General features: G+C 45.8%; 1 protein-coding gene across 1 annotated transcript in view; it reads left to right on the top strand.

Annotated features, from left to right (window-relative positions):
• The window catches only part of RNPEPL1 (arginyl aminopeptidase like 1), a 92,240-nt gene that overhangs the window by 52,145 nt on the left and 13,165 nt on the right, over positions 1-26,930 (top strand). The window contains exons 6-8 of the mRNA XM_069212922.1: positions 14,115-14,228; positions 20,329-20,441; positions 20,839-20,947. Of these exons, the coding sequence (XP_069069023.1) occupies positions 14,115-14,228; positions 20,329-20,441; positions 20,839-20,947 (336 nt within the window). The remainder of the gene's footprint in view (positions 1-14,114; positions 14,229-20,328; positions 20,442-20,838; positions 20,948-26,930) is intronic.

Genomic DNA, 26,930 nt, shown 5'->3' with positions numbered 1-26,930 from the left:
CCAGGAGAATTAAGATGTTGTATGATTGGAGCAGGAGCTCTTCAGTTAATTCAGTGCTCAGGTCCAGGAGCATCCTCGTATAGGGTAGGAATGTATCTATATTTCTTTGAGCCTTTATCCATTGTTTTCTAGTCCATCGATGTTCCTTGTTATAATAAGGAGCGGTTTATATAGCACAAACAGCCACTGGGTTTCTGTTTCAGGAAATGGAAAATGTTCTATTTTTACTGAACTTTAAATCAGGCCCTAAATCTCTTGGTAGGAAAGACTGGTCCGGTACTGTGATGAACAAGGTGCACCATGTACAGTGGCTTGATTTGTACGATCCATTACTGTTAACCAACAGAGGTGCAAGGGTGTTTCCATTAGCGAGGGGGCCTGCAAGTTTTGTATGTAGATACCTTTTCGACCAGGAAGATATAAACCTGACTTTGAATACTCAGTCTTCCTACACCTTCTCATACTGGTATAATTGCATTCAAGTAAGTATGTCCCAGAGTAGCTCCTGCTGGGGCAAGACAGTTGATCCTGATTGGCGCCTGGTGTCTTGTAGCCTTCTGACATCACAAGAAAAATCCAGACCATTCCAGTCAGGGAAGATTAGAAGAGCAAGGATTTTAAAGCCCAGAAAAACTGACTTGGCCTGCTGTTTCAACGATTTATTCATTGGTGTACGTTGAGTTCCTGTGTTGACTCTTGGTAAACTTAATGGCCTGCCTATGTTGCCAGCCAGAAACCTCAAGGGTGCATTTGAAGCACAGGAACTCCCTGCAGTTGGAGTGGGATGACCTCCATTGTTCCACGTATGTTTGTGGGAAAGCCACAATTCCCCAGTGCTGTTGATTGTGCTTTCTTGCAGTCCCAGATTGTATCAAATTGCATATAATCAAGAAACTGTAAAAACTGCCTGACCTCCTCCTTCTCCCCAAAGAGAAAGAATCCAAAGGGAACCCTTTAACTTCTACACACAAAGTTGGGAGAGTTAAGGCCATTCATCCCAGAGTTTTATTAATAGGACAGCTGCTTTTCTGAGTGCTGTGGTACATTTCCTGGAGTTGTTTCTGTTCCTGGTACCCTGACTGCGGGAATTTACACCCATTCTTTGGTTGACAGCCTCTTACTCTCTTCTGTGGCCCCCTAATACATCAAGCTATGGTCTCACTCCGTGTTGGAGTCCATGCTACTGCACCATAGCTAGTAATGTCTAAGCATGCTTTCCTGAGTCCCTTCTCCAGTATGATTGAAATAGCACTTTCAGAATTAGTTCATGTAAATTGTAAGAGATCCTTAGTACGACTCCAGTTACAGCATGTGCAGGATGATACCCACACCTCTCAGTATATCCTGAGTCAATACATTTGTAGGGTGTGTTGTAATAAGAGTACTTTGCACGTCTTGAAAAGGCTGTACACTCTCTCCTTTAGGTTTTTATTGTTAGCTCTGTATTTTCCTTCCAGTGAACTTACTTAGTGCCTGATCACTATGGTTGATCCATATTCTCTCTTACTCTTCATTTGTTTGTAGGATGCCTGTTGCTCTTCCTCGGTTAGAGATCTAACCAGTACTCATAACTAGGAACCCTTGCTTTCATTGTGGATGGACAAATGTGAAAGGCTTGTATGTATGGTTGGATGAAAAACCTGGTCCGCTTGGATCCTTCTGTGTATTTTACCCAATATTGTATCTACCTTGGGAAGACTGGCTCTGTCCAGATTCAAAATGTCCCATATGCTTTCTCTGTTCCCTGTCCCCGAAACAAGTTCTACTTAATGGGTGGTAAGGGGGTTAGTCCTTTTCTTTTTTCAGAGTGGTTTTCTCCTTGACCTAGCAAAAGCCTACCAGTCCCCTCATGCGTTGTTGGTGGTCTTCCAAGAATCTGGAGCAGATCTTAAATTGTGTGACCTGCAATCCACAAACCACCTTTACCAGTACAAACTAGCCTGAGCCTTGGAAAACTGCAAAAAAAACAGAAAACATTTTTATTTTACCTCTGGACGTTTGGAGATCCAGTGCAAAACCTTAACAATATGCCTTTAAAAGAGTTGGTGAGGATACTTGCAGGAGGACTAGATGCACAAGGTCCAGCTTACTAGCGACCTCCCAAGGAACATGGTCTCCCTGGAGACACAAAAAACCCTGCAGCCCAGGAGGCTGAAGAACAAAGAACTGTAACACCTGTGATGTGGAGCTGAAAGGCCGCCTGCCTTCAAAAGCTTGGTGGAGTCTGCACTATCACCAGTCCAATTTATACTAGTACAATACCTGCAGTTCCAAGAAGAATTAGGAGCTAGCCCAGCTTCACATATTTAACACAGTTCCCATATTTGTTGTCTGTAGTTTGCCCACCTTCTGTAGCCATTTAAACATCTTTGTAACTCATGCTGTTCTGTTGATATTGAGTTTGGCAGCTGTGATTCAGCTCCTAACCCTAGGTTTAGTTCCCAGTGAGAGCTGGTGAAACCAGTGATCTCAGTGGGTACCCCAGTCCCATAAATGCCGACATCACTGAAAAAGTATTACAAATCGATAGAGATGCATGCCTTTATATTTTTAGGTACTCGCTAGGATTCCATTGATTGTGCTGGCCCTGTACTACATCTACCCCATGACCAAACGCACAGGAATCAGTGCTACACTGGTTCTCATTTAGTGACTGGACCCCATAGCTAAGATCTTAAAGATCCGATCTCTAAATTGCAATAGTACTTTTATTGTGATGAGGTACTGTCTGGGATTTTGTATTCTTTGAATTTTTGTAGTACATTTTTTATTTTAAGGTGTTGACACTTGAGTAGGCTTTAGCCCACTGAGTTGCCCAGAATGGTAAACATTCTTGTACTAGTACAAAAAACTTTGTCCAAATCCCCTGTACAGACCCAAATAACTTGTGCTGAAAGTTCTCCGTTAGAACTAGGGACCCAAGGAGTTCCACGGATCCCTGAGTTTTAGAAAATGTAGTGCATCAGATTTTCACAAACATATGGGATAGAAATAGTGTTTGCCCTGTGCTCTCAAGAAAGGGCACCGCAGAGTGAGAGCTTATAAGTATGCAGCGAGGCACTGAAAAATGTCCGTTGCTATGGTTTGCCCTTCTGCTGCTTCAGTATGGACTGTAGAGCATACACCAGAACTGATAGAAGATTTCACCTTCTACACGTGGCACTCCCCTGACACTCCCAAGGTCCCCGAGCCAGTGGGGTTTAAGCTCTTTGACACAGACTATAAAAACACTAGTTACATGCTTGCCCAACAGTATCTATTCCAACACTTTTCTGGTACGTTCTTGTGTAGACACAGCTCCTACCTGTATCAACACGGAACAAAACTAAAATACCCATATTAAAGGGCATACTACAATCACCCAACATTAGGTACATCCAAACACTGTCATCTAATGATTAAGTGTCCTGCCTGTCAAATGTTTGAATTTCATACGCAGGCATAGTTAAAAATACAGCAAGGGTGCACGTTGCATCACACGTCACCTAAGTACATTGGCCACATGACTGAAATCAGATAGAAGACAATGCTAAAAAAACACACACCAATAACAATCTTGCAATCCAACACCATTTCAGGATCTGTCAAAAAGGTGAAAGTGCTGAGTCTCAGAAATCACTTGCCCATCTAGGGAATTTCCTACAGTTATTTATTAATGCATTGCCTTAAACATTGCACCCTCCCTCCATGAACATTTCATTATGGAAAAAAAAGCCAAAGAACTGTAATTCTACCTGGGAAAGAAAAAAAGAGGAAAATCTGATTTCACCATTTCTACATGTAACACAACAAACAAGTCAAGTTCTGAAGCTATGCCTCTTTAATCCCAGCATTTTTAAAGACTTCACCAAAACCATGAATGCCTGTGGCGCAGCAGCACCATAAGCTACAAAATGTCCACTAGATATATATATTATGGAACTTTCTCCTCCATAATTCAAGTTCCTGCCTGACCAGAGCCATCATCAACCACTCCGTAGAGACCAAAAAGTTTCCAGGGGCACTCAAACATCTTCCTTAAAATCTGTTCTTAATAACTTGTTTTGATTTTGTGGATCTTTCTGCCTATCGAAAAACAGGACTGCACATTCTTGTATAAATTCATTGAAAGACCTGTTTTCAGGCCTGTATTCCCATTCATTGAAGAAAATGACCTGTCTCAGCCTTATTAACCACTTCGCTGCCAGGCCTTTTCCCCCTCCTGTGCCAGGCCTTTTTTTGCCTATTTGGGGCAGTTCGCGCTTAGGCCCGCATAACTTTTTGTCCACATAAGCTAACCAAGCCAAATTTGCGTCCTTTTTTTCCAACATCCTAGGGATTCTGGAGGTACCCAGACTTTGTGGGTTCCCCTGAAAGAGGCCAAGAAATTGGCCAAAATACAGGGAAAATTTTGTTTTTTTCAAAAAAATTGGAAAAAGTGGCTGCAGAAGAAGGCTTGTGGTTTTTCCCCTAAAAATGGCATCAACAAAGGGTTTGCGGTGCTAAACTCAGCAGCTTCCCAGCTTTCAGGAACAGGCAGACTTGAATCCGAAAACCCAATTTTTCAACACAATTTTGGCATTTTACTGGGGCATACCCCATTTGTGCAATTTTTTGTGCTTTCAGCCTCCTTCCAGTCAGTGACAGGAATGGTCATGAAACCAATGCTGGATCCCAGAAACCTAAACATTTCTGAAAAGTAGACAAAATTCTGAATTCAGCAAGGGGTCATTTGTGTAGATCCTACAAGGGTTTCCTACAGAAAATAACAGCTGAAAAAGAAAAATATTGAAATTGAGGTGAAAAAAACATCAATTTTTCTCTACTTTTTACTCTGTAACTTTTCCCTGCAATGTCAGATTATCGAAAGCAATATACCGTTACGTCTGCTGGACTCCTCTGGTTGCGGGGATATATAGGGTTTGTAGGTTCATCAAGAACCCGAGGAACCCAGAGCCAATAAATGAGCTGCACCCTGCAGTGCGTTTTCATTCTATACCGGGTATACAGTAATTCATTTGCTGAAATATAAGGAGTAAAAAATAGCTATCAAGAAAACCTTTGCATTTCCAAAAAGGGCACAAGATAAGGTGTTGAGGAGCAGTGGTTATTTGCACATCTCTGAATTCCGGGGTGACCATAGTAGCACGTGAATTACATGGAATTTCTCAAATAGATGTCTTTTTTACACACACCCCTATATTTGGAAGGAATAAATGTAGAGAAAGACAAGGGGCAATAACACTTGTTTTGCTATTCTATGTTCCCCCAAGTCTCCTGATAAAAATGATACCTCACTTGTTTGGGTAGGCCTAGCGCCCGCGACAGGATATGCCCCAAAACACAACCTGGACACATCACAGAAAACAGAGCTGTTTTTAGCAAAGTGACTACCTGTAGATTTTGGCCTCTAGCTCAGCCGCCACCTAGGGAAACCTACCAAACCTGTGCATTTCTGAAAACTAGAGACCTAGGGGGATCCAAGGAGGGGTGACTTGCGGGGCTCGGACCAGGTTCTGTTACCCAGAATCCTTTGCAAACCTCAAAATTTGGCTAAAAAAACACATGTTCCTCAAATTTCTGTGGCAGAAAGTTCTGGAATCTGAGAGGAGCCACAAATTTCCTTCCACCCAGCGTTCCCCCACGTCTCCCGATAAAAATGATACCTCACTTGTGTGGGTAGGCCTAGCGCCCGCGACAGGATATGCCCCAAAACACAACGTGGACATATCACAGAAAACAGAGCTGTTTTTAGCAAAGTGACTACCTGTAGATTTTGGCCTCTAGCTCAGCCGCCACCTAGGGAAACCTACCAAACCTATGCATTTCTGAAAACTAGAGACCTAGGGGAATCCAAGGAGGGGTGACTTGTGTGGCTCGGACCAGGTTCTGTTACCCAGAATCCTTTGCAAACCTCAAAATTTGGCTAAAAAAACACATGTTCCTCAAATTTCTGTGGCAGAAAGTTCTGGAATCTGAGAGGAGCCACAAATTTCCTTCCACCCAGCGTTCCCCCACGTCTCCCGATAAAAATGATACCTCACTTGTGTGGGTAGGCCTAGCGCCCGCGACAGGATATGCCCCAAAACACAACGTGGACATATCACAGAAAACAGAGCTGTTTTTAGCAAAGTGACTACCTGTAGATTTTGGCCTCTAGCTCAGCCGCCACCTAGGGAAACCTACCAAACCTATGCATTTCTGAAAACTAGAGACCTAGGGGAATCCAAGGAGGGGTGACTTGTGTGGCTCGGACCAGGTTCTGTTACCCAGAATCCTTTGCAAACCTCAAAATTTGGCTAAAAAAACACATGTTCCTCACATTTCTGTGGCAGAAAGTTCTGGAATCTGAGAGGAGCCACAAATTTCCTTCCACCCAGCGTTCCCCCACGTCTCCCGATAAAAATGATACCTCACTTGTGTGGGTAGGCCTAGCGCCCGCGACAGGATATGCCCCAAAACACAACGTGGACATATCACAGAAAACAGAGCTGTTTTTAGCAAAGTGACTACCTGTAGATTTTGGCCTCTAGCTCAGCCGCCACCTAGGGAAACCTACCAAACCTATGCATTTCTGAAAACTAGAGACCTAGGGGAATCCAAGGAGGGGTGACTTGTGTGGCTCGGACCAGGTTCTGTTACCCAGAATCCTTTGCAAACCTCAAAATTTGGCTAAAAAAACACATGTTCCTCACATTTCTGTGGCAGAAAGTTCTGGAATCTGAGAGGAGCCACAAATTTCCTTCCACCCAGCGTTCCCCCACGTCTCCCGATAAAAATGATACCTCACTTGTGTGGGTAGGCCTAGCGCCCGCGACAGGATATGCCCCAAAACACAACGTGGACATATCACAGAAAACAGAGCTGTTTTTAGCAAAGTGACTACCTGTAGATTTTGGCCTCTAGCTCAGCCACCACCTAGGGAAACCTACCAAACCTGTGCATTTCTGAAAACTAGAGACCTAGGGGAATCCAAGGAGGGGTGACTTGCGGGGCTCGGACCAGGTTCTGTTACCCATAATCCTTTGCAAACCTCAAAATGTGGCTAAAAAAACACATGTCCCTCACATTTCTGTGGCAGAAAGTTCTGGAATCTGAGAGAAGCTACAAATTTCCTTCCACCCAGCGTTCCCCCAAGTCTCCCGATAAAAATGATACCTCACTTGCGTGGGTAGGCCTAGCGCCGGCGACAGGAAACACCCCAAAGCGCAACGTGGACACATCCTAAATTTTGGAAAAAAACAGAGGTGTTTTTTGCGAAGTGCCTACCTGTAGATTTTGGCCTCTAGCTCAGCCGGCACCTAGGGAAAGCTACCAAACCTGTGCATTTCTGAAAACTAGAGACCTAGGGGAATCCAAGGAGGGGTGACTTGCGGGGCTCGGACCAGGTTCTGTTACCCAGAATCCTTTGCAAACCTCAAAATTTGGCTAAAAATACACATGTTACTCACATTTCTGTGGCAGAAAGTTCTGGAATCTGAGAGGAGCTACAAATTTCCTTCCACCCAGCGTTCCCCCAAGTCTCCCGATAAAAATGATACCTCACTTGCGTGGGTAGGCCTAGCGCCGGCGACAGGAAACACCCCAAAGCGCAACGTGGACACATCCTAAATTTTGGAAAAAAACAGAGGTGTTTTTTGCGAAGTGCCTACCTGTAGATTTTGGCCTCTAGCTCAGCCGGCACCTAGGGAAACCTACCAAACCTGTGCATTTCTGAAAACTAGAGACCTAGGGGAATCCAAGGAGGGGTGACTTGCGGGGCTCGGACCAGGTTCTGTTACCCAGAATCCTTTGCAAACCTCAAAATGTGGCTAAAAAAACACATGTCCCTCACATTTCTGTGGCAGAAAGTTCTGGAATCTGAGAGAAGCTACAAATTTCCTTCCACCCAGCGTTCCCCCAAGTCTCCCGATAAAAATGATACCTCACTTGCGTGGGTAGGACTAGCGCCCACGAAAGGAAAGGGCCCAAAACACAACGTGGACACATCAAATTTTTTTTAAAAAGCAGTGCCTACCTGTGGATTTTGCCCTGTAGCTCAGCCGACACCTGAGGAAACCTAGCAAACCAGTGCATTTTTGAAAACTAGAAACCCAGGGGAATCCAAGATGGGGTGACTTGCGGGGCTCTGACCAGGTTATGTTACCCAGAATCCTTTGCAAACATCAAAATTTGGCCCAAAAAACACTTTTTCCTCATTTCGGTGACAGAAAGTTCTGGAATCTGAGAGGAGCCACAAATTTCCTTCCACCCAGCGTTCCCCTAAGTCTCTCGATAAAAATGGTACATCACTTCTGTGGGTAGGCCTAGCGCCCACAAAAGGAAATGGCCCAAAACACAACGTGGACACAACATATTTTTTCACAGAAAACAGAGGTGTTTTTTGCAAGGTGCCTACCTGTGGTGTTTGGCCTGTAGCTCAGCCGGCCCCAGGGGGGGGGGGGGGCAGAAATGCCCTAAAATAAATTTGCCCCCCCAACCCCCACCCTCCCCCGCCGGGAGCGACCCTTGCCTACGGGGTCGCTCCCCCTGCGTGACATTGGCACCAAAAAACAAATCCCCGGTGCCTAGTGGTTTCTGCCCCCTTGGGGGCAGGTTGACCTAAACTCAGCCAATCTGCCCCCAAGGGGGGCAGAAATGGCCTAAATACAATTTGTCCCCCAGGGGAGCGACTTTTGCCTGATGGGTCGCTCCCCATCTCTAAAAAAAAAAAAAAAAAAAAAAAAGAAAAATTCCCCTGGCGCCTAGAGGTTTCTGCCCCCCCCCCCCCCCCCCGGGGGCAGATCGGCCTAATAATAGGCCGATCTGCCCCCCGGGGGGGCAGAAATGGCCTAAAATAAATCCCCCCCCCCCCCCCCCCGGAGCGACCCTTGCCTACGGGGTCGCTCCCCCTGCGTCACATTGGCGCCAAAAAACAAATCCCCGGTGCCTAGTGGTTTCTGCCCCCTTGGGGGCAGATTGACCTAAAATTGGCCAATCTGCCCCCAGGGGGGCAGAAATGGTCTAAATACAATTTGCCCCCCCCAGGGGAGCGACCCTTGCCTGATGGGTCGCTCCCCATCTCTAAAAAAAGAAACAACAAAAAAAAAACACACAAAAATAAAATTGCCCTGGCGCCTAGAGTTTTCTGCCCCCCCCCGGGGGCAGTTCGGCCTAATAATAGGCCGATCTGTCCCCCGGGGGGGCAGAAATGGCCTAAAATAAATTTGCCCCCCCAACCCCCACCCCCCCCCCCCCGGGAGCGACCCTTGCCTACGGGGTCGCTCCCCCTGCGTGACATGGGCGCCAACAAACAAATCCCCGGTGCCTAGTGGTTTCTGCCCCCTTGGGGGCAGATTGACCTAAAATTGGCCAATCTGCCCCCAGGGGGGCAGAAATGGTCTAAATACAATTTGCCCCCCCAGGGGAGCGACCCTTGCCTGATGGGTCGCTCCCCATCTCTAAAAAAAGAAACAACAAAATAAAAACACACAAAAATAAAATTGCCCTGGCGCCTAGAGTGTTCTGCCCCCCCCCCCCCCGGGGGCAGTTCGGCCTAATAATAGGCCGATCTGTCCCCCGGGGGGGCAGAAATGGCCTAAAATAAATTTGCCCCCCCCAACCCCCACCCCCCCCCCCCCCGGGAGCGACCCTTGCCTACGGGGTCGCTCCCCCTGCGTGACATTGGCGCCAACAAACAAATCCCCGGTGCCTAGTGGTTTCTGCCCCCTTGGGGGCAGATTGACCTAAAATTGGCCAATCTGCCCCCAGGGGGGCAGAAATGGTCTAAATACAATTTGCCCCCCCAGGGGAGCGACCCTTGCCTGATGGGTCGCTCCCCATCTCTAAAAAAAGAAACAACAAAAAAAAAAACACACAAAAATAAAATTGCCCTGGCGCCTAGAGTGTTCTGCCCCCCCCCCCGGGGGCAGTTCGGCCTAATAATAGGCCGATCTGTCCCCCGGGGGGGCAGAAATGGCCTAAAATAAATTTGCCCCCCCACCCCCCGCGAGCGACCCTTGCCTACGGGGTCGCTCCCCCTGGGTGACATTGGCGCCAAAAACCAAATCCCCGGTGCCTAGTGGTTTCTGCCCCCTTGGGGGCAGATTGACCTAAAATCGGCCAATCTGCCCCCAGGGGGGCAGAAATGGTCTAAATACAATTTGCCCCCCAGGGGAGCGACCCTTGCCTGATGGGTCGCTCCCCATCTCTAAAAAAAAGAAAGAACAAAAAAAAAAAACACAAAAAAAAAAATTGCCCTGGCGCCTAGAGGTTTCTTCCCCCCCTGGGGGCAGATCGGCCTAATAATAGGCCGATCTGCCCCCAGGGGGGGCAGAAATGGCCTAAAATAAATTGCCCTCCCCCCCAGGGAGCGACCCTTGCCTAAGGGGTCGCTCCCTTTGCGTGAAATTCACGCAAAGAAAAAACTCCCTGGTGTCTAGTGGTTTCTACCCCCCTTGGGGGCAGATTGGCCTCATCAAAATAGGCCAATCTGCCCCCAAGGGAGGCAGAAATGGCCAAAATATAATTTTCCCCCAAGGGGAGCGACCCTTGCCTAAGGGGTCGCTCCCCACCAAAAAAAAAAAAATGAAACAAAAAAAAAAAAAAGGTCCCTGGTGCCTAGAGGTTTCTGCCCCCCCTGGGGGCAGATCGGCCTAATAGTAGGCCGATCTGCCCCCAGGGGGGGCAGAAAAGGCCTTTCCGAAAATATGCCCCCCCCTGGGAGCGACCCTTGCCCAAGGGGTCGCTCCCTTTTGTCAATAACAATAATAAAAATAAAAAAAACCCTGGTGTCTAGTGGTTTCTACCCCCCTTGGGGGCAGATTGGCCTCATCAAAATAGGCCAATCTGCCCCCAAGGGGGGCAGAAATGGCCAAAATATAATTTTCCCCCAAGGGGAGCGACCCTTGCCTAAGGGGTCGCTCCCCACCTCAATAAAAAAAAATGAACCAAAAAAAAAAAAAAAAAAAAAAAAATGGTCCCTGGTGCCTAGAGGTTTCTGCCCCCAGGGGGGGCAGAAAAGGCCTTTTCAAAAAAATGCCCCCCCTGGGAGCGACCCTTGCCCAAGGGGTCGCTCCCTTTAGTCAATTTCAAAGGAAAAAAAAAAAATCCCTGGTGTCTAGTGGGGTTTCAAAAGCCGGATTGCAAGCAATCCGGCTTTTGAAACCCTCTGAGGGACTTCAAAGGGAAGGAAATACTTTTCCTTCCCTTTGAAGCCCCTCCGGGCCTCCCAAGTGATTGAAAAAGAAATGCTTTTGCATTTCTTTTTCAATCGCGCTGGAAGCAGAGCTTCCAGCGCGACTAGGGAGGCCCCTGTGACAAATCAGCGCGCGCTCGCGCGCTGACGTCACAGGGGGGGGGGGGTGGGGGGGGGGGTCGGGGGTGGAAGGGGAAGGGATTCCCCGGTCAGCCCTGACCTGGGGGGGTGGGGGGGCGTCCCTCGGGAGGAGCGCTAGCGCTTCTCCCGAGGGAAGCATTCAGGACGTAATGGTTACGTCCATGGCGCCACACGGGCGCTGCCATGGACGTAACCATTACGTCCGTGGCGGGGAAGGGGTTAACTGGATTGCATCTTGACTGTGGTAGTGAAGCAGCACTGATCGCCACATTGAATGATATCAACACTACAGTTGATTTAAATGGAGCAGTGGATATGAATCCAGTAGGTGACTACTTCTAGGAAATGACAAAAGGCGTGGTCAATTTATAATGGACTGTCTAGCTTTGGATAAACCATCTTAAACTAAACGTTTCAAAAAATAATATTCTAACACAAGACGAATGGGATAATGATCACCATTAACTAGGGGCGCCACTGTCCAATTCAAATAAAGGTGCAGTTTAAGATTGATTGAAGTCTAGCCAGCCTCTCGCACATAGATTATGTATAGTCAGTCTCCAAGAAGAGCAATATGATGAGATGAAGCAGATCTTCCCATGCCTTGGCATACCTCAAAAAATTCAAGCCGCCCTTGCCATAGTACTTTAACATCTTGACTATGCCAACCACCTACAACTTGGAGCACCTTTGTCAGCCCTTCAAACATTACAGAGAATTCAGAATGCTGCTGTCATACAGCTTCTCAGCCTACTGATCTTTACTTGCATGCCAGATGCTTCCCTTTTAAAGCAATGTGCATTGCTCGTCTAGCAATCCTTGGGGCTGGACCATTCCTGCCTCAATGAAAACTCCAGTGGTTGGCACTGCAAATCTCAAGGGGGTGAGAAGGAATAATAATAAAAAAATAAAAAAAAAGTACCTGTCCTGTTGCTGCTGGCTGCCTCACTTCTCTTCATGTTCCTGATGGTGTCCCAGCAGCAGTCGTTGGGACACCAGCACAGGCCCCTCCCCCATGCAATCCTGGTGCTACTCTCATGCTAAACTTAGCATGAGAGTAGCACCTGGATTGGTCTGAGCAGCTTGGTCTGCTGCTCACAGTGCATTGGAGTCTGTGCTGTTTTTCCAACCCAGCTGTGAAACACAGCTAGGTTGGAGAAACCTAAGTGCGCATACCGGTTTGACTGGCCCAAGACGGCCGGCCAAACTGGCATGTGCACTTAAGTGCACTCCACTCCTCCTCCCCCCCACCTCCCATGGTCCAGCCCCGCCCCTCCCCTCCCTGCACATGCTGGCTCTTAGCCAGTGGGGCGATGCTCCTCCGCCATTGCGAAGGAGCTGCCGCTGGGAAACTCCACACCTATCCTGGAAGAAGACTTATATTCTGTTTGGCTCCTCTTTGAACTATCCCCCTATTCATAAGGTCATTAACTGATGGAAGCTCATTGTCTAGGTACTTAACCAAAGTCTGGAACTCCTCCAGTGCACTAAAACCCAGCTCTTCCCTACTTTATGCAAGTGACTGACTATATAATTTGACAAGTATTTATGCATGAATGTGTGTTTTCTCACACTTTCTGCACCACCTTATGTGCAACAATATACTGCGCACCACTCTTTGCAGCATGTTTTTAAACCTCTTACCCCACCCAAAATATTCCATGCATAACATGATACATCCATTATCATTGCAACCATGCATCTGGCAATGTCATCCAGAAACATTATGGAAATCAGATCGCTGTGCGGCCTTGGCAGCCGTATAAAGTGCGACACAAATTATGCAGTACAGTAGATACAGTTGCAGTCTCTTCCATCCATGGTACTTCCAGAGGCAGCATGGTAACCTTCAACAAATGCCACTTCAGCATCTCCTCCAAAGTATGAAGTATAATGTACATTGAACTTCAATCTAGGCCAGTCGAATACTGTATGTCTGCTGTGAGAGCATATCTGTGTATCCCCAGGAGGGCAAAGGAATCCTCTTATCTGGGATTACTGCATATTTGTTTACAGTTTGTTAGTCTAATCCTAAGTAGCTGCTTATGTGAGGTGGCATTCCATCAATGTACCAATGGTCACTTCATGTTCAATGGGAGCCTATCTAGATAGCCTTAGTCACTGCGTATATGGAGTGAGAGCCTCTCTGCATACCCAAGTCATTGCACTACCAGGGTGGGTAAGAATAGCCCCAGTCAGAAGTATGGAGTGAGAGTAAATCAGAATACTGTGAATCACCATTTGTGTGGGTTGAGAGTTTCTCAGTATCCTCCAGGTCCCTGCATTTGCATTTAGAGACTCTACCAGAATACCCAGTTACTGCTTTCTTGGGAAGAGAGCGCAAGTATAGCCTTAGTGACTGCCTGTTTGGGGTGAGAACTTACTAGTTTATCAATGAGTCACTGCATGTGTGGGTTGAAAGCCTGAGAGTATACGTCAGATCAACATGTATGGGGTGAGGGTCTTTCAGTATAGCCCAAGTCACAGCATGTGTTGAGTGAGAGCTAGTTTACTCTGCATGTTTGGAGTGGGAGCACGCTCATTTATTCCAACGTGCTGCATATGTAATTTAAGAGCCTGTTTATTTACCTTGAATAATTGCATTTGTTGGGTAAGAAACCTTCTGTTCACTCCTTGAGTCGCTGCATGTACAAAGTGCTGCATGCATTGACTTGGATACCATCCAAGTATAGATGTGCAATAGGGAATAGTATTCGCTGTGCCATGCTTTGCTTGCTTACTTAGCTGTGTATTGTATTGAGTCTTCGCTCTACCTCTAGAGCAGCTTTAATCTTTTCCCTTTCCGCTCCGACTCCAGGTGCCTCCTTCACCTGCCTAGAGACTGCTTTTCGCCTTGATGCCCTGCACCGCCAAATGAAGCTCCTTGGAGATGACACCCCCGTCAGCAAACTCCAGGTCAAGCTTGAGCCAGGTGTGTTCTCTCCTCGTGTCTGAACGTGGCATCTCCCAGCCCTCCCCATTCTTGCATGCTTTGATTTTAATGTGGACTGCATTTTAGTTGATACTGATGGGAATTATAAAAATCCTAAAACTGAAGCCAAGAAACTGATCTCAGAAAAAAGGTGGTACAGATAAAATTTCACGTGAAGGAGTAGGAAAATACATAGATTAATAGGGTTAAAAAAATATATTATCAAAGCAAATATGCAGAACAATATGACTAGAGATGTTAGCAGTATCTGTTGCAGATTAGAATTGGATTTGGCATACTGCAACATATTTTTCTTTAGTCTTCCTAACATTGAGTTTAAAATTCCCTGCGCTGCAAAAACACTGTCCACCGAGACTCGAAGACAAAAGAAAAAGCAGTTATGAGCAGACCCAGAAGCTTTGGTGTCAGATACCTTTTTAACATGTCAAGATTTCCGGCCCACACAGGCAAGTCCTGTGAGAATGATTCAAAGTGGATTAGGCCTAGACATGGCAATAGCACCATTTACGTTTTCTCCATCCTTAAATTCTTACTACGTTTGGCAAGACCATCTAATGGTCTTCAACCTCTTTTTGCAAAGGGATCATGCTGAAGATGCATGTTAGAAATGTAAGGCAGAGGAAACGCGACTTCTTTTCAGATGTCCCCCAATTTGTACCCCCTTAGAACTTCTAGATGCTGATTTTCGACTCTGACAGTGCACTGGGGCCTGCTAATTAGACCTCCGTGAGAGGTCCCCTAGACCCAAAAGGAGGTAAAGTTTAATTGCAACCTACCTGTCATGGACTTTAGCACCCATGCAAGTCCCTAGTAAATGGTACCCTTGGCCTCTAGAGCAGACCCACACACAAAATTACACACACTGTTACTGCAGGCTGCGTGACATGTTACTAACCATGTTTGAAAACATAACATGGCACACTCCAGTGTGCCATGCCAAAGACATTGCATGGGCTATATGTAAGTCACCCCTACTGCAGGCCTTGGAGCTCTAAGGCAGGGTGCATTGTAGCACATGTGACAACATATCTGCATGAGCAGATTTTCCCCTGTAATGGCTAGTGCCATTGCTAGATATTACAAGTGAGCAGGGAAACCATCTTAAGGTATGTACTGTGCATTGGACAAAACATGTTACCCAGCTACATAATGGCTTCACTGAAACCTGTGGTGTTTGGTATCAAACACCTCATATTAATAAACGCACACTGATTCCTGTGATTGATTTATTAATACATGCACCCAGAGGGTACCATAGAGGTACCCTCTGAAATCTACTAGTTCTCTAGTGTGCTGACTGACTGGTCCTGTCAATTCTGTCACCACAGACAGGTTTCTGACCCCCCCCCCCCCCCCAATGCAGGTGAGAGCCCATGCTCTCGAAGGCCAGAAACAATGCCTGTGTCAAAGGAAGGTGTTCACACCTCCAGCAGGATGGCTAGTGATTTAACATACCAAAGCCATGGATTTCAAAGTTGCTGCCACCTTTTGATGTGTGATCCCCAGCTTCTCCCCTGTCCTTGGGGATGCCACACCCTACCCTAAGGCCCATTTGGCAGGAAATTAAGTAGTCTGGTTGAGTGTTACACTCCCAGGCTAGTGTCACCCCTATGGTGGCCTACCTGAAGTGAACATAAAAATAGGAATTCCTCCATCTTTTGTGTGTTGGAATTAGGCACTCTGAGACAGGGTTTTGCCCACTTCCAAGGGGGTGTAGTGACCCCAAGGGTAAGTAGCTGTAGGAAGTTGGTTCTGTATGCACTATTTCAAAGTAAGGAATAGTATGCACAGAGTCCAAGGGTTTCCCTTAGAGGTAAGATAGTGGCAAAAAGAGAATACTAATGCTCTATTTTGTGGTAGTGTGGTCGAGCAGTAGGCTTATCAAAGGAGTAGTGTTAAGCATTTGTTGTACATACACATAGGCAATAAATGAGGAGAACACACTCAGAAACAATTCCAGGCCAATAGGTTTTTGTTATAGAAAAATATATTTTCTTAGTTTATTTTAAGAACCACAGGTTCAAATTCTACATGTAATAACTCATTTGAAAGATATTGCAGGTAAGTACTCTAGGAACTTTGAACAATCACAATAGCATTTATACTTTTTACATAAAACACATTTAGCTGTTTTAAAAGTGGACACAGTGCAATTTTCACAGTTCCTGGGGGAGGTAAAGTAATGTTAGTTCTTGCAGGTAAGTAAACCACCTACGGGGTTCAAATTGGGGTCCAAGGTAGCCCACCGTTGGGGGTTCAGAGCAACCCCAAAGTCACCACACCAGCAGCTCAGGGCCGGTTAGGTGCAGAGTTCAAAGTGGTGCCCAAAACGCATAGGCTTCAATGGAGAGAAGGGGGTGCCCCGGTTCCAGTCTGCCAGCAGGTAAGTACCTGCGTCTTCAGGGGGCAGACCAGGGGGGTTTTGTAGGGCACCGGGGGGGACACAAGTCCACACAGGAAGTACACCCTCAGCAGCGCGAGGGCGGCCGGGTGCAGTGTGCAAACAAGCGTTGGGTTTCCAATGGATTTCAATGGGAGACCAAGGGGTCTCTTCAGCGGTGCAGGCAGGCAAGGGGGGGGCTCCTTGGGGTAGCCACCACCTGGGCAAGGGAGAGGGCCTCCTGGGGGTCACTCCTGCACTGGAGTTCCGATCCTTCAGGTCCTGGGGGCTGCGGGTGCAGGGTCTTTTCCAGGCGTCGGGATTTCAGAGTCAGGCAGTCGCGGTCACATTCCTATCCCTATTGGGGGAATCCTCCATCTGCAAGATGGAGGATTTCTAAAAGTTAGTCACTTCAGCTCAGGATACCTTAGGGGCTGTCCTGACTGGCCAGTGACTCCTCCTTGTTTTTCTCATTAATTCCTCCGGCCTTGCCGCCAAAAGTGGGGCTGTGGCCGGAGGGGGCGGGCAACTCCTCTAGCTGGAGTGCCCTGTGGTGCTGGACCAAAGGGGGTGAGCCTTTGAGGCTCACCACCAGGTGTTACAGCTCCTGCCTGGGGGAGGTGATAGCATCTCCACCCAGTGCAGGCTTTGTTACTGGCCACAGAGTGACAAAGGCACTCTCCCCATGTGGCCAGCAACATGTCTCGAGTGTGGCAGGCTGCTAAAACCAGTCAGCCTACACGGGTAGTTGGTTAAGGTTTCAGGGGGCACCTCTAAGGTGCCCTCTGGGGTGTATTTCACAATAAAATGTACACTGGCATCAGTGTGCATTTATTGTGCTGAGAAGTTTGATACCAAACTTCCCAGGTTTCAGTGTAGCCATTATGATGCTGTGGAGTTCGTGTTTGACAGACTCCCAGACCATATACTCTTATGGCTACCCTGCACTTACAATGTCTAAGGTTTTGCTTAGACACTGTAGGGACACAGTGCTCATGCACTGGTGCCCTCACCTATGGTATAGTGCACCCTGCCTTAGGGCTGTAAGGCCTGCTAGAGTGGTGACTTATCTATACTGCATAGGCAGTGTGAGGTTGGCATGGCACCCTGAGGGGAGTGCCATGTCGACTTACTCGTTTTGTCCTCACCAGCACACACAAGCTGGCAAGCAGTGTGTCTGTGCTGAGTGAGGGGTCCCCAGGGTGGCATGAGCTATGCTGCAGCCCTTAGAGACCTTCCCTGGCATCAGGACCCTTGGTACCAGGGGTACCAGTTACAAGAAACTTACCTGGATGCCAGGGTGTGCCAAGTGTGTAAAACAAAAGTACAGGTTAGGGAAAGAACACTGGTGCTGGGGCCTGGTTAGCAGGCCTCAGCACACTTTCAAATCAAAACATAGCATCAGCAAAGGCAAAAAAGTCAGGGGGTAACCATGCAAAGGAGGCATTTCCTTACAGTAGCCCATTGGCTACTACCCTTCAATCCCCTTAATGCCCCTAAATTCATTATTTAGGTGCCCCTCTCACACCAGGCACTTAGATTTGTTGACCAAAGAAGGAGGAGGCCACCGAAGAGCCGCAAGAATTGAGCAGCCGCAACTGACTTGGCACCAGTTGATGTGCTGGCCACTCTTCTTAAGGGTGCTGGCATATATCATCAGAGGTTGTTATACAAAAACATGTCAGCGTCTAGCCTTTAGCACTCCAGATCCTGTGCTGCTGTCTGAAGAGCATTCATCTGGAGTTATGCCCTTTGACACCAGCAACAGAACGATGGAGACACTTCATTGTACCTAACGTTGAAAACGAGCTTTTCCATATAATTTAACATATATAACCACATTCAAAGAATAGAAAAATGAAAAAAATAGGAAGGCACTGACTTGAAAAGAGCGAGCTTCACAGGTCTGATGTGTGGTAGGATTGGCAATTGGGTGATTCTCAGGTAGTTCAGATGTCTGCATTTAATTGTGGTCCCTGCACATCAAGGACTCTTTGAGACTGATCTCCCCAATGTGCATAGCCTACCCTCATGGGATATTCTTACAGTTACATGCTTGTTAAAATATCTTATGACTTTGCATGAAGGATATTTGAACATTTCACGTTAAACATTGCTCTGTTGCCACTCGTTTTGGGGGGGACACATCATATTTGGACCCTAAACCCTTTGTTTGGTAAATCGTACCACCTTGTTACTTCCCTTATTCCCCCAAACCTCACAATAGGATGACTCCTCTACAGTATGGAGTAATGTTTGAATGCAGAAAGCGGTGTAGCCCACATGCTTCTAGACAATACAACCATCCAACTCCACAGTTTTCATTGGAGGCTTGTGCACCAAAGGACGCTGTAAATCTGTAGCAGGTGGAAAAGTAGACTGCAGAAATATCTTGTGCCAACGCTTTGCCTCCAAAACATCGACTTTACATAATGATCTGCAAAATCCACTGCCCAGCATGTGCCACAGAGATGCTAAGACTGGAGTAAGAGCAGGAAATTACTCGAAGCGAGTTTGGGTGGGTTTGTTGATTAAGTACAGTTTGATATTTATGTAGGGAGATATTTAGTTGTCAACATGTAACACGTGCAATACACCTTTTCTCACCTTGAGTCCAATTAGTGGTATTGAAACTCCTACAAGTACCAGGAAGTACTCCGGCTGTAAATGGTCCACCACACTCTGGAATGTAAGGAATCAACAGTTGTGTGGTGCCATATTGATACTGTTGCACCAAGTACACTCATCCCAACAACTTAAGCCTCTGATTTTTTTTTGGGTGGGCATTTTGACTTCTGGCTTTGGGATGCCTAATGTCCAGCCCGAGGTTTAGTCGACATTAAACCACAATGCCACCTCACCCCCTGCGAATTTATAACCCCATGCGCGACACAAAAGTAATTTTTTAGGCTTATACCAACGTGCCCTTCATAGACAAGCCAGAATTTAACACGATTTAGAAAACCCAGAATAAAGTAGCCAGAGTGGTCATATATCTAAAGCAGACAGCCACAGCCACTTGGTTTTTCATCCTCAAGTGGATTTTGTGGCCCTATGTTTGTAGAACCCTAGGTCTACACTGCTACAGGAGAAGATGGTTAAGAAGGACCACACCTGATCGATATGATCAGTGTGCCAGCAAACATTACCAGAACACCACCTACATGTCCCAGATACATAACCCCGTGTTCCTCAGTTATCCTGTGACATCCCATCATTGCAAGTGCTGAGATCTCGCCTTAGGGCCAGGCAGTGTTCAGACAGCTGCTTGCATAGCTCAGTGGACACAGGTTTGAATCCTGGTCGTTCGCACTGACTTTTATCCCTCAAAGGTAAATAAAATGAGTACCATTGCTATACATGTCTTGAGACGCGACACATTGTAAAGCATGCTGTGTGTTTTTTTGTTATCTTATTGTTCTTACACTTTAGCTCGCTTAATAGTAATATCTGCTGTTGACACTTCTACAAAACCACAAGACTGTTAGCCGGTGTCCTTTAATAAAAAATAAAAAAATAAACTCTTTTTTGTGTGTGTGAATCAGTTTTATGTAATGTGATCCGAGACTTTGTGCCACCACTTATAAAAATCTTATAAACCTGTGAGCCCTGTTATTCTGCATATTGACACTGTCGCACAGCGGAAGAGATCTCCCACGAAACTAGTACATTGAGGGTTAATCTGTGTGTCTCTTCCAGGAGTGAATCCCAGCAACCTGATGAACCTCTTCACCTATGAAAAGGGCTACTGCTTTGTTTATTACCTGTCTCAGCTGTGTGGGGACCTCCAGCGGTTCGATGCCTTCCTCCGTGTGAGTACTCTCCTCACCTTTGCTGTATCCCCCCCACTGCATGCTACAATGCAGCACCTACATTCTTGGCCCTCTACTTGCGACTGAAATTGACTCAATTAAACCATTTTAATCTGATAAACTAGCCGAGATAAGTAAAGAAATCCTGTTTTTTTTTTTTTTTTTTTTTTTTTTTTTTTTTTTTACTAAATCTTCTTGTGCTTGGATGGTACCCAACACAACTACAAAATGGGTCCTATTTCTTTTTTTTCCACTTGGCTTGCCCTTTGCAAACACCTTCCTTAAGTGACCATTCCAGTTTTTTTTTTTTTATCAAAGCCTGTGTTGATGTGTTCTGTGTAGTCTCTTCCTGTTCTCTTTTCTACGTACCAACCTCTGCTTGTCTCGCTGTCTCTAGGCCTACATCGAGAAGTTTAAATTCACAAGCGTGGTAGCCCAGGATCTTCTGGATTCATTCCTGACCTTCTTCCCTGAGCTGCGGGAGCAGTGTGTGGAGAACCTAGAAGGTAGGAAGAGGCGCCAGCGCGGGGGTGACTTGGTGTCTGGAATGTCTGTGGGGGGAGAGAAAGAATGGTCAAGTTCTTAAATTACTGTGCTGTCTCCATGTTTACTGTCCTTATGATGCTCAAGGTCTTGCACATATTAGCACATCGCACATGTTCACCTCCAAAGAGTACCTTTCACCACTTGTCATTGGGCAATTCTGCTAGCAGAGTATATTTCAACAGAGAGCTATCTTGTATGGTTGTTGGTTTGTTAAAATTCCTTTTTTTAGCCTATAAAATCTAAACCAGGATCTGTTCCCACTTATTCTTTTTTTGAGTTGGGGGTGTCCTCATTTCTAAACGGATAACACTTTATTGCTTTAATAATTGTGCCTAAAGCTGTTATTATTTTGTCCTGTCCTCTGTCTTTCCGAGCAGGTCAGGAATGACTGGAAACCCCCTAAAAGAACCACCAGTTATACTGTGTTCCCTTGGTGTCTATTTTCACCCATGCATATTTGCCCACCCCATCTGTGCATCACCAGCCATGACCCACAACTTTTGTTTTCCTTTTGTTACCCATTCAGTTTAGGCAGCATGTTTGTCTTTACTTGTACAATGCTTGACCAATTTTGGGTGGAGATTTTTTCCCTGCCACACTTCCTGAAGAGTGGGAAGGTTCTATTTTTCATTTATAATTTCCAAAATTAAATAAGATTCTGGCCATTTCTACTGCACATGCTATTCACTTGAAGCAATGTACTGGATGTAAAAAGCTGTTTGCTGAGCTGTACTAAATTTGTTTTAGGAATACAACATCTAGCAAGATCTTCCTCATTTTGTGATGGAATTGATCTGAGGTCACTGAAAACCCATATCCTGTTTATCGAAGAATGGACCTTTACAGAAGCAGAGCTTATGCTTCGCGTTGGACTGGATCCAGTCTATTTTGGTCAGAGGCATTCTGTATCAGGCATGGTCTCAGGGTGTGCAGTACCTCTTTTTACATGTGTGTTCATTATTGTAGCCCTCCACCTCTGATTTGCTATAGGGTAGAATCTGGGTTGGGTCAATTGCGATTTTTTTTTGCCTGGTAGTGCTGTGTCACAAAACATAGTGTCCTTCTGAACAGAACAATTTTTTCTGGTACAGAACTTGTGAAGTAAGGATGTCCCTGCCCTACAACTGCACAAAATAGTAGCAGAGCATCCTGGGTTATATCTGGTTCCACGTTTAACAAGGTGGAATAATGGGTAACACAATCTCTTACAGAGTAACAATACCAGTTCATCTGTGTGTTACCTGTGTCCGACAAGCCTGCACCTTGCATCCTGAAAATATGCCACATGTAAGGCTCTGTAAAGCAAACTAGTACTCAAAGTGGTGCCATAATCTATTTTGGAAGCCCATTCTTCATTCAAGCATAGGTAGTAGAAATGGAAGTCTGAGAAAGAGCAGAATAAGGAGGGGTCATGTTGGTACCAGACACTGTGTGTACTATTTTGTAAAAATGCTGTTTCTACTATTGTGTCGGAGCTTGCAGCCCACCTTTTGATGCCCTCGTACATAGATTTTCCTTTTGGACTTCGGGCACTGTTTGGTTATTAGACATTAGTATACTGTGCCTTAACTGTTACTAACAATTGTGATTCCACAGCTGCCAAGGCTGTTGCAGTACAATTGATAAACAAGCTAAACCTTTTAGGCACTAGACTGTTGGAAAGTCGTGAATATTTACTCTAGGGGGTATTGAGTGTCAGCATGACATTGTAAATAGCACTCAGAATAATCGATGTCTAGCCGGTACTATATCTTCTAAGACAAATTTATTGACAGATGGGTAACAAAATATCGATTGCAATGATGAGGTGGGGTGCACCTTCTTAGACTAAGGTGTGATACCAAATATCTTCATTGTGTTAATGCACAGGATATTGTATAACATTCACCCTATCACCCAAGTGTGGCTGTGCTCTGATGACCTCTCAGTTGGGTATTCAAGGTTTATAATGTTATCAAAAAAGCTTCAATCACTAGGGCACCATTGCCAGCTAAAACATGTGCTAAGTAGCTGTTCTGATATGTCACTAGCTCTTTGTAGCACTGTTTGTTGGCTCTGGGTGCAACACTGGACATCTCTGTGGTCTAATGCCAAAGTTGCGAGTTAATACAGTAAACCATTCACCTCATAGCATGTCACCAAGGTGACCAGTGACATACCCAGATTGGCAATGGAAGGCATTTTATTTTAGGGTGCCAAATGTCTGTGTCCAGTTCCAGTGGCTATCTGCAGTCTGTTAACAAAAATGTAGGTGAGACACTACTCAGTTTCGGACACAAGTTAAAGACTTGACCCCTATGACAGTTATGAACCGGTCAGTTGTAGCGGCTCAACTATCCCTGGGCAAGGAACCAATGACTAGTATCCTGTTATCGTGAAACAGGCAGTCTTTGTCAAGCTTGTCAGGTGACGCGGCACTTAAAGGACCAGAGGCATTCCCCCGGACCAAAAGGCTTTACCAATTCCAGATGGAAATCTGACTATAGGATTAGGCACTCCCTGCACCTTCAACCCCTGATTTCTTGGAAACTATAAGGGCTAAAGAGATGGTTTATAGCAGTGCCAAGATTGAGACAGGCCACTTCAGCAATGGATCCCAAATACACAGTGTGGCTGAGAGGGTACGATGCCTTTTGGCCCTTTTGCCTCTGAGAAATGACAGGTAAGGGAAAATCAGCAATATAGCAGGCTCACGTATGATGAAATAGGAAATGGTCGCTGAAGCTGAATGTCTTAGGGAATGCTCCACTTGAGTCTGTTTTATGCTTCCCAACCAGCTAAACTGGAGGGATAATGTGGTTCCTAACAGGACACAGTTACTTGAGTAGTCCTCCAAGCAGGTCTGTCAGCTGAGCCATATTAAGATCTTGCCTCCGGGCCTGTTCCTGCATTCGCAATACAGTCCAGCCCTCAGTCTTTCACTGGGCACACCAACAGTAGCTCTTGCAATCCAGACTTGGCCCTCATCTTACGGAGACCACCCAATGCCGATGCGAAGGGGCTTTATGATGTTTAAGTAATGTATAGCTTAACAGCTCGCTGGCCAGTGTGTATCTAGCTTCGATAGCACATCCTAGATTGTCCATGTCTTCACAGGTGCTTGTTGGAGTTAAATACACAATGTTATTATTATTACTATTAGAGTTTTATAAAGCTCATAGCTACCCGCAACAGGTTTCCCAACTCTACACCCCTCACTCTACCACCTCAGAGCAGTATTGAGACGCTGGTTTGGAACAGCCAGGTTTTAAGCCGTTTACGAAAAATAGAAAAAGACTGACACAATCTCAGCGACCGTGGAATCGAGTTCCACAGTTTGGGACCTGGACAGGAGACCGCACAGCTACTTGATGGGTTCTTCGTTCTCTAGGAACTGAGGAAAAGTTGTAACTGCTGGAGCGCAGGGAGCGACATGGTTTATAAGGTGATCCCAAGCATCTGAGATACTGAGGACCCTTATTTGAAAAAAGTGAGTGCATTTGGTAGAATGCTTTAAAATGAATTTCTTTCTTAGCAGTTAGCCAGTGGCGCATGTGCAAAAGCTTAGGTGTGGAGGTACGTCTAGGCAGCTTTAGAAAAGCCTGGCAGCAGCATTTTATAACTAACTGCAGTCGCTTGAGTGCACCCTTAGCGACACCCGGGTAGAGAATGTTGCCGTAATCAATCTTAAGATGATCAAATCCTGTATCGCTTCTCTTTGCGCCGAAGCGGGAAGGCAACATTGGGCCAGGTGAAGATGTATTTGGCCCAGCAGAGGCAAAGCAGTCCCAATCAAAACAACTTGGGAGTAGTTGATTAAGTGCTGCTTTGCTGTTTATTGTGTCAAGTAAGCAATGAACAAACCACAAAGACACATGGTCCTCTGAACCTCATGTTGTATAGAGTCACATTTTTTTATTGAATGATGTCTGCAAACAACATCAGGAAGACAATCGCAAACAGTATAATGTTGTGGTCTCTGCCTAAAAAGGACGTACGATTGGTTTATTCACAGTCTTTTCTCAGACAAACTAGGTACCTCCTTTCAGACCAGGAACAAAGATGGACTAGGAAATTGGGAATAAACAACCTTGTTCAAAATATAACCTCTGCCTCCAGTGAATTGCAACCGAAATAGGTTAGTGTGTATGAGAATATTAAGAGTTAGACCTAGGGCCTTCTGTCAGTGACGTTGTGTGACCACTACGTCTGTGGTTTGGTTATGTGATTTATTGAAAATATGCTACATTCCACACAGACGCAGATAACCTCGAGTGGGGGCAGGGATATGTGAGGGTAGCAGGCAGGCGAGTAAAGCACACATGACATTTCTACCGTCTTAAATGAATTTGCTTTATTTACAGCACTTGTTCGTCATTTTAGTAGAGAACTTTAAAGTAAGTACAATGTTTTGAATGCAGCCTTGCTGAAGAAATTATATTATTTAATATATTGTTAAAGGAATGCTATATTCCCTGAAACTCTTTAGTTTTATGTGCTAGAGGCAAAGCATTAATTTAGTAATCCAGATGTGGTCTATGAACACTTGATTTACTGATTGTCCCTCATAAAAGGGGCTATAAACCTGGAACAAAAAGGCCAGAGACGTGTTTTTCATTCTGCATATTTAATATAAGGCATTTCCTTGTGTAACTTAACTTAGTTCCATGGAAAAACGAGAAAATTATTAATTACACAGAGTATTTATTTGGTGACACAAAGGCTCTGCAAAGAACATCTTTCTATTGGTGAAATTATCTTGTGATCCTGTAAACTGCATAGCTGAGAATGATTGCTAGGCCTGCGAGTGTTTCAGTGAAAGATGTCTTGGAGGGCGTCTGTTGCGGATGGAAAGACTCAAGGAATGTGAGGAGTATTTGACAACCACAGTGACTTTTCCAGACAGAGAACACTGAATCCAAGAATCACAGATGAGAAATCTGGGTTTCATTTTTCTTTAAATAAGTAGCGGATTCGTTGTGTAACTACTGTTCACAGCTAAAAAGATTATTCAAAGCCAGGGCTGAGGGAGCGGTAACATTAATATTTCTGAATTTGTAGGCTTGTGTGCCTAAGTAGGAAACTGGGTTTTGGTTGCAGTAGCCTCGCCACTTTTTGCATGGTATTTGATGCAACTTTGACTGAAGTGCACTGGGCTCCTGCTAACCAGGTCACCAGTGCCAGTGTTCATTCTCCAAAACAAGACAACTGGTCACTTGATCCCCTAGTGACCAGGCCTTTAACTCCTCTGTAAGTCCCTAGTTAGTGGTACCTCCGGTACCTACGGCATAGGAACTAAAGAGAGTCCCCTAAGAGCTACAGCAAAACGTGCCACTCTGAGGGACCCACTACCGAACTCATACAGAATGCCACTGCAGTCTGTTAGACAAGGTGCTCTAAAAATATGAAAACACTGCATGACACACACTTGTGAGCCATATCCCCTAAAACTACTTATAATAATTGTAAGTCACCCCTGCAGCAGGCCTTACAACCCTAAGGCAGGGTGCATCATATTACAGATGAGGACATTTCTGCATGAGCAAATATGCCCCTTCTATGTCTTTGTCAATTCTTAGACATAGTAAGTGAACAGGGAAGCTAGTTTAAGCAAAGGTGCTGGACACTGGTCAGTACGAGTTCCTCAGCTGCATGATGGCTTCTCTGAATATAGGGGCGTTTGGTATCAAACATCTTGTATTAATAAACCCTCACTGATTCGAGTGATGGATTTATTAATACATGCACCCAGGGGGCACCTTAGAGGTACCCCCTGAAAACCTACCAACTACTTGTGTGCTGATTGACTAGGTTTTCTAGCCTGCCACCAACAGACAAGTTTATGGCACCCAAGAGTGAGAGCCTCTGATTTCGGGCAGTCCGGGCAAAGCCTGCTCTGGAAGTGGTGCGACACACCCCTCCCAACAGGATTACCTTCAAATCTGCACTCCAAGGCAGCGGCTT

The sequence above is a fragment of the Pleurodeles waltl genome, chromosome 11 (assembly GCF_031143425.1).
Source record: "Pleurodeles waltl isolate 20211129_DDA chromosome 11, aPleWal1.hap1.20221129, whole genome shotgun sequence".
Classification (NCBI taxonomy): Eukaryota; Metazoa; Chordata; class Amphibia; order Caudata; family Salamandridae; genus Pleurodeles; species Pleurodeles waltl.
The sequence above is the reverse complement of the archived record's forward strand: the minus strand, read 5'-3'. Positions and strand labels throughout refer to the sequence as shown.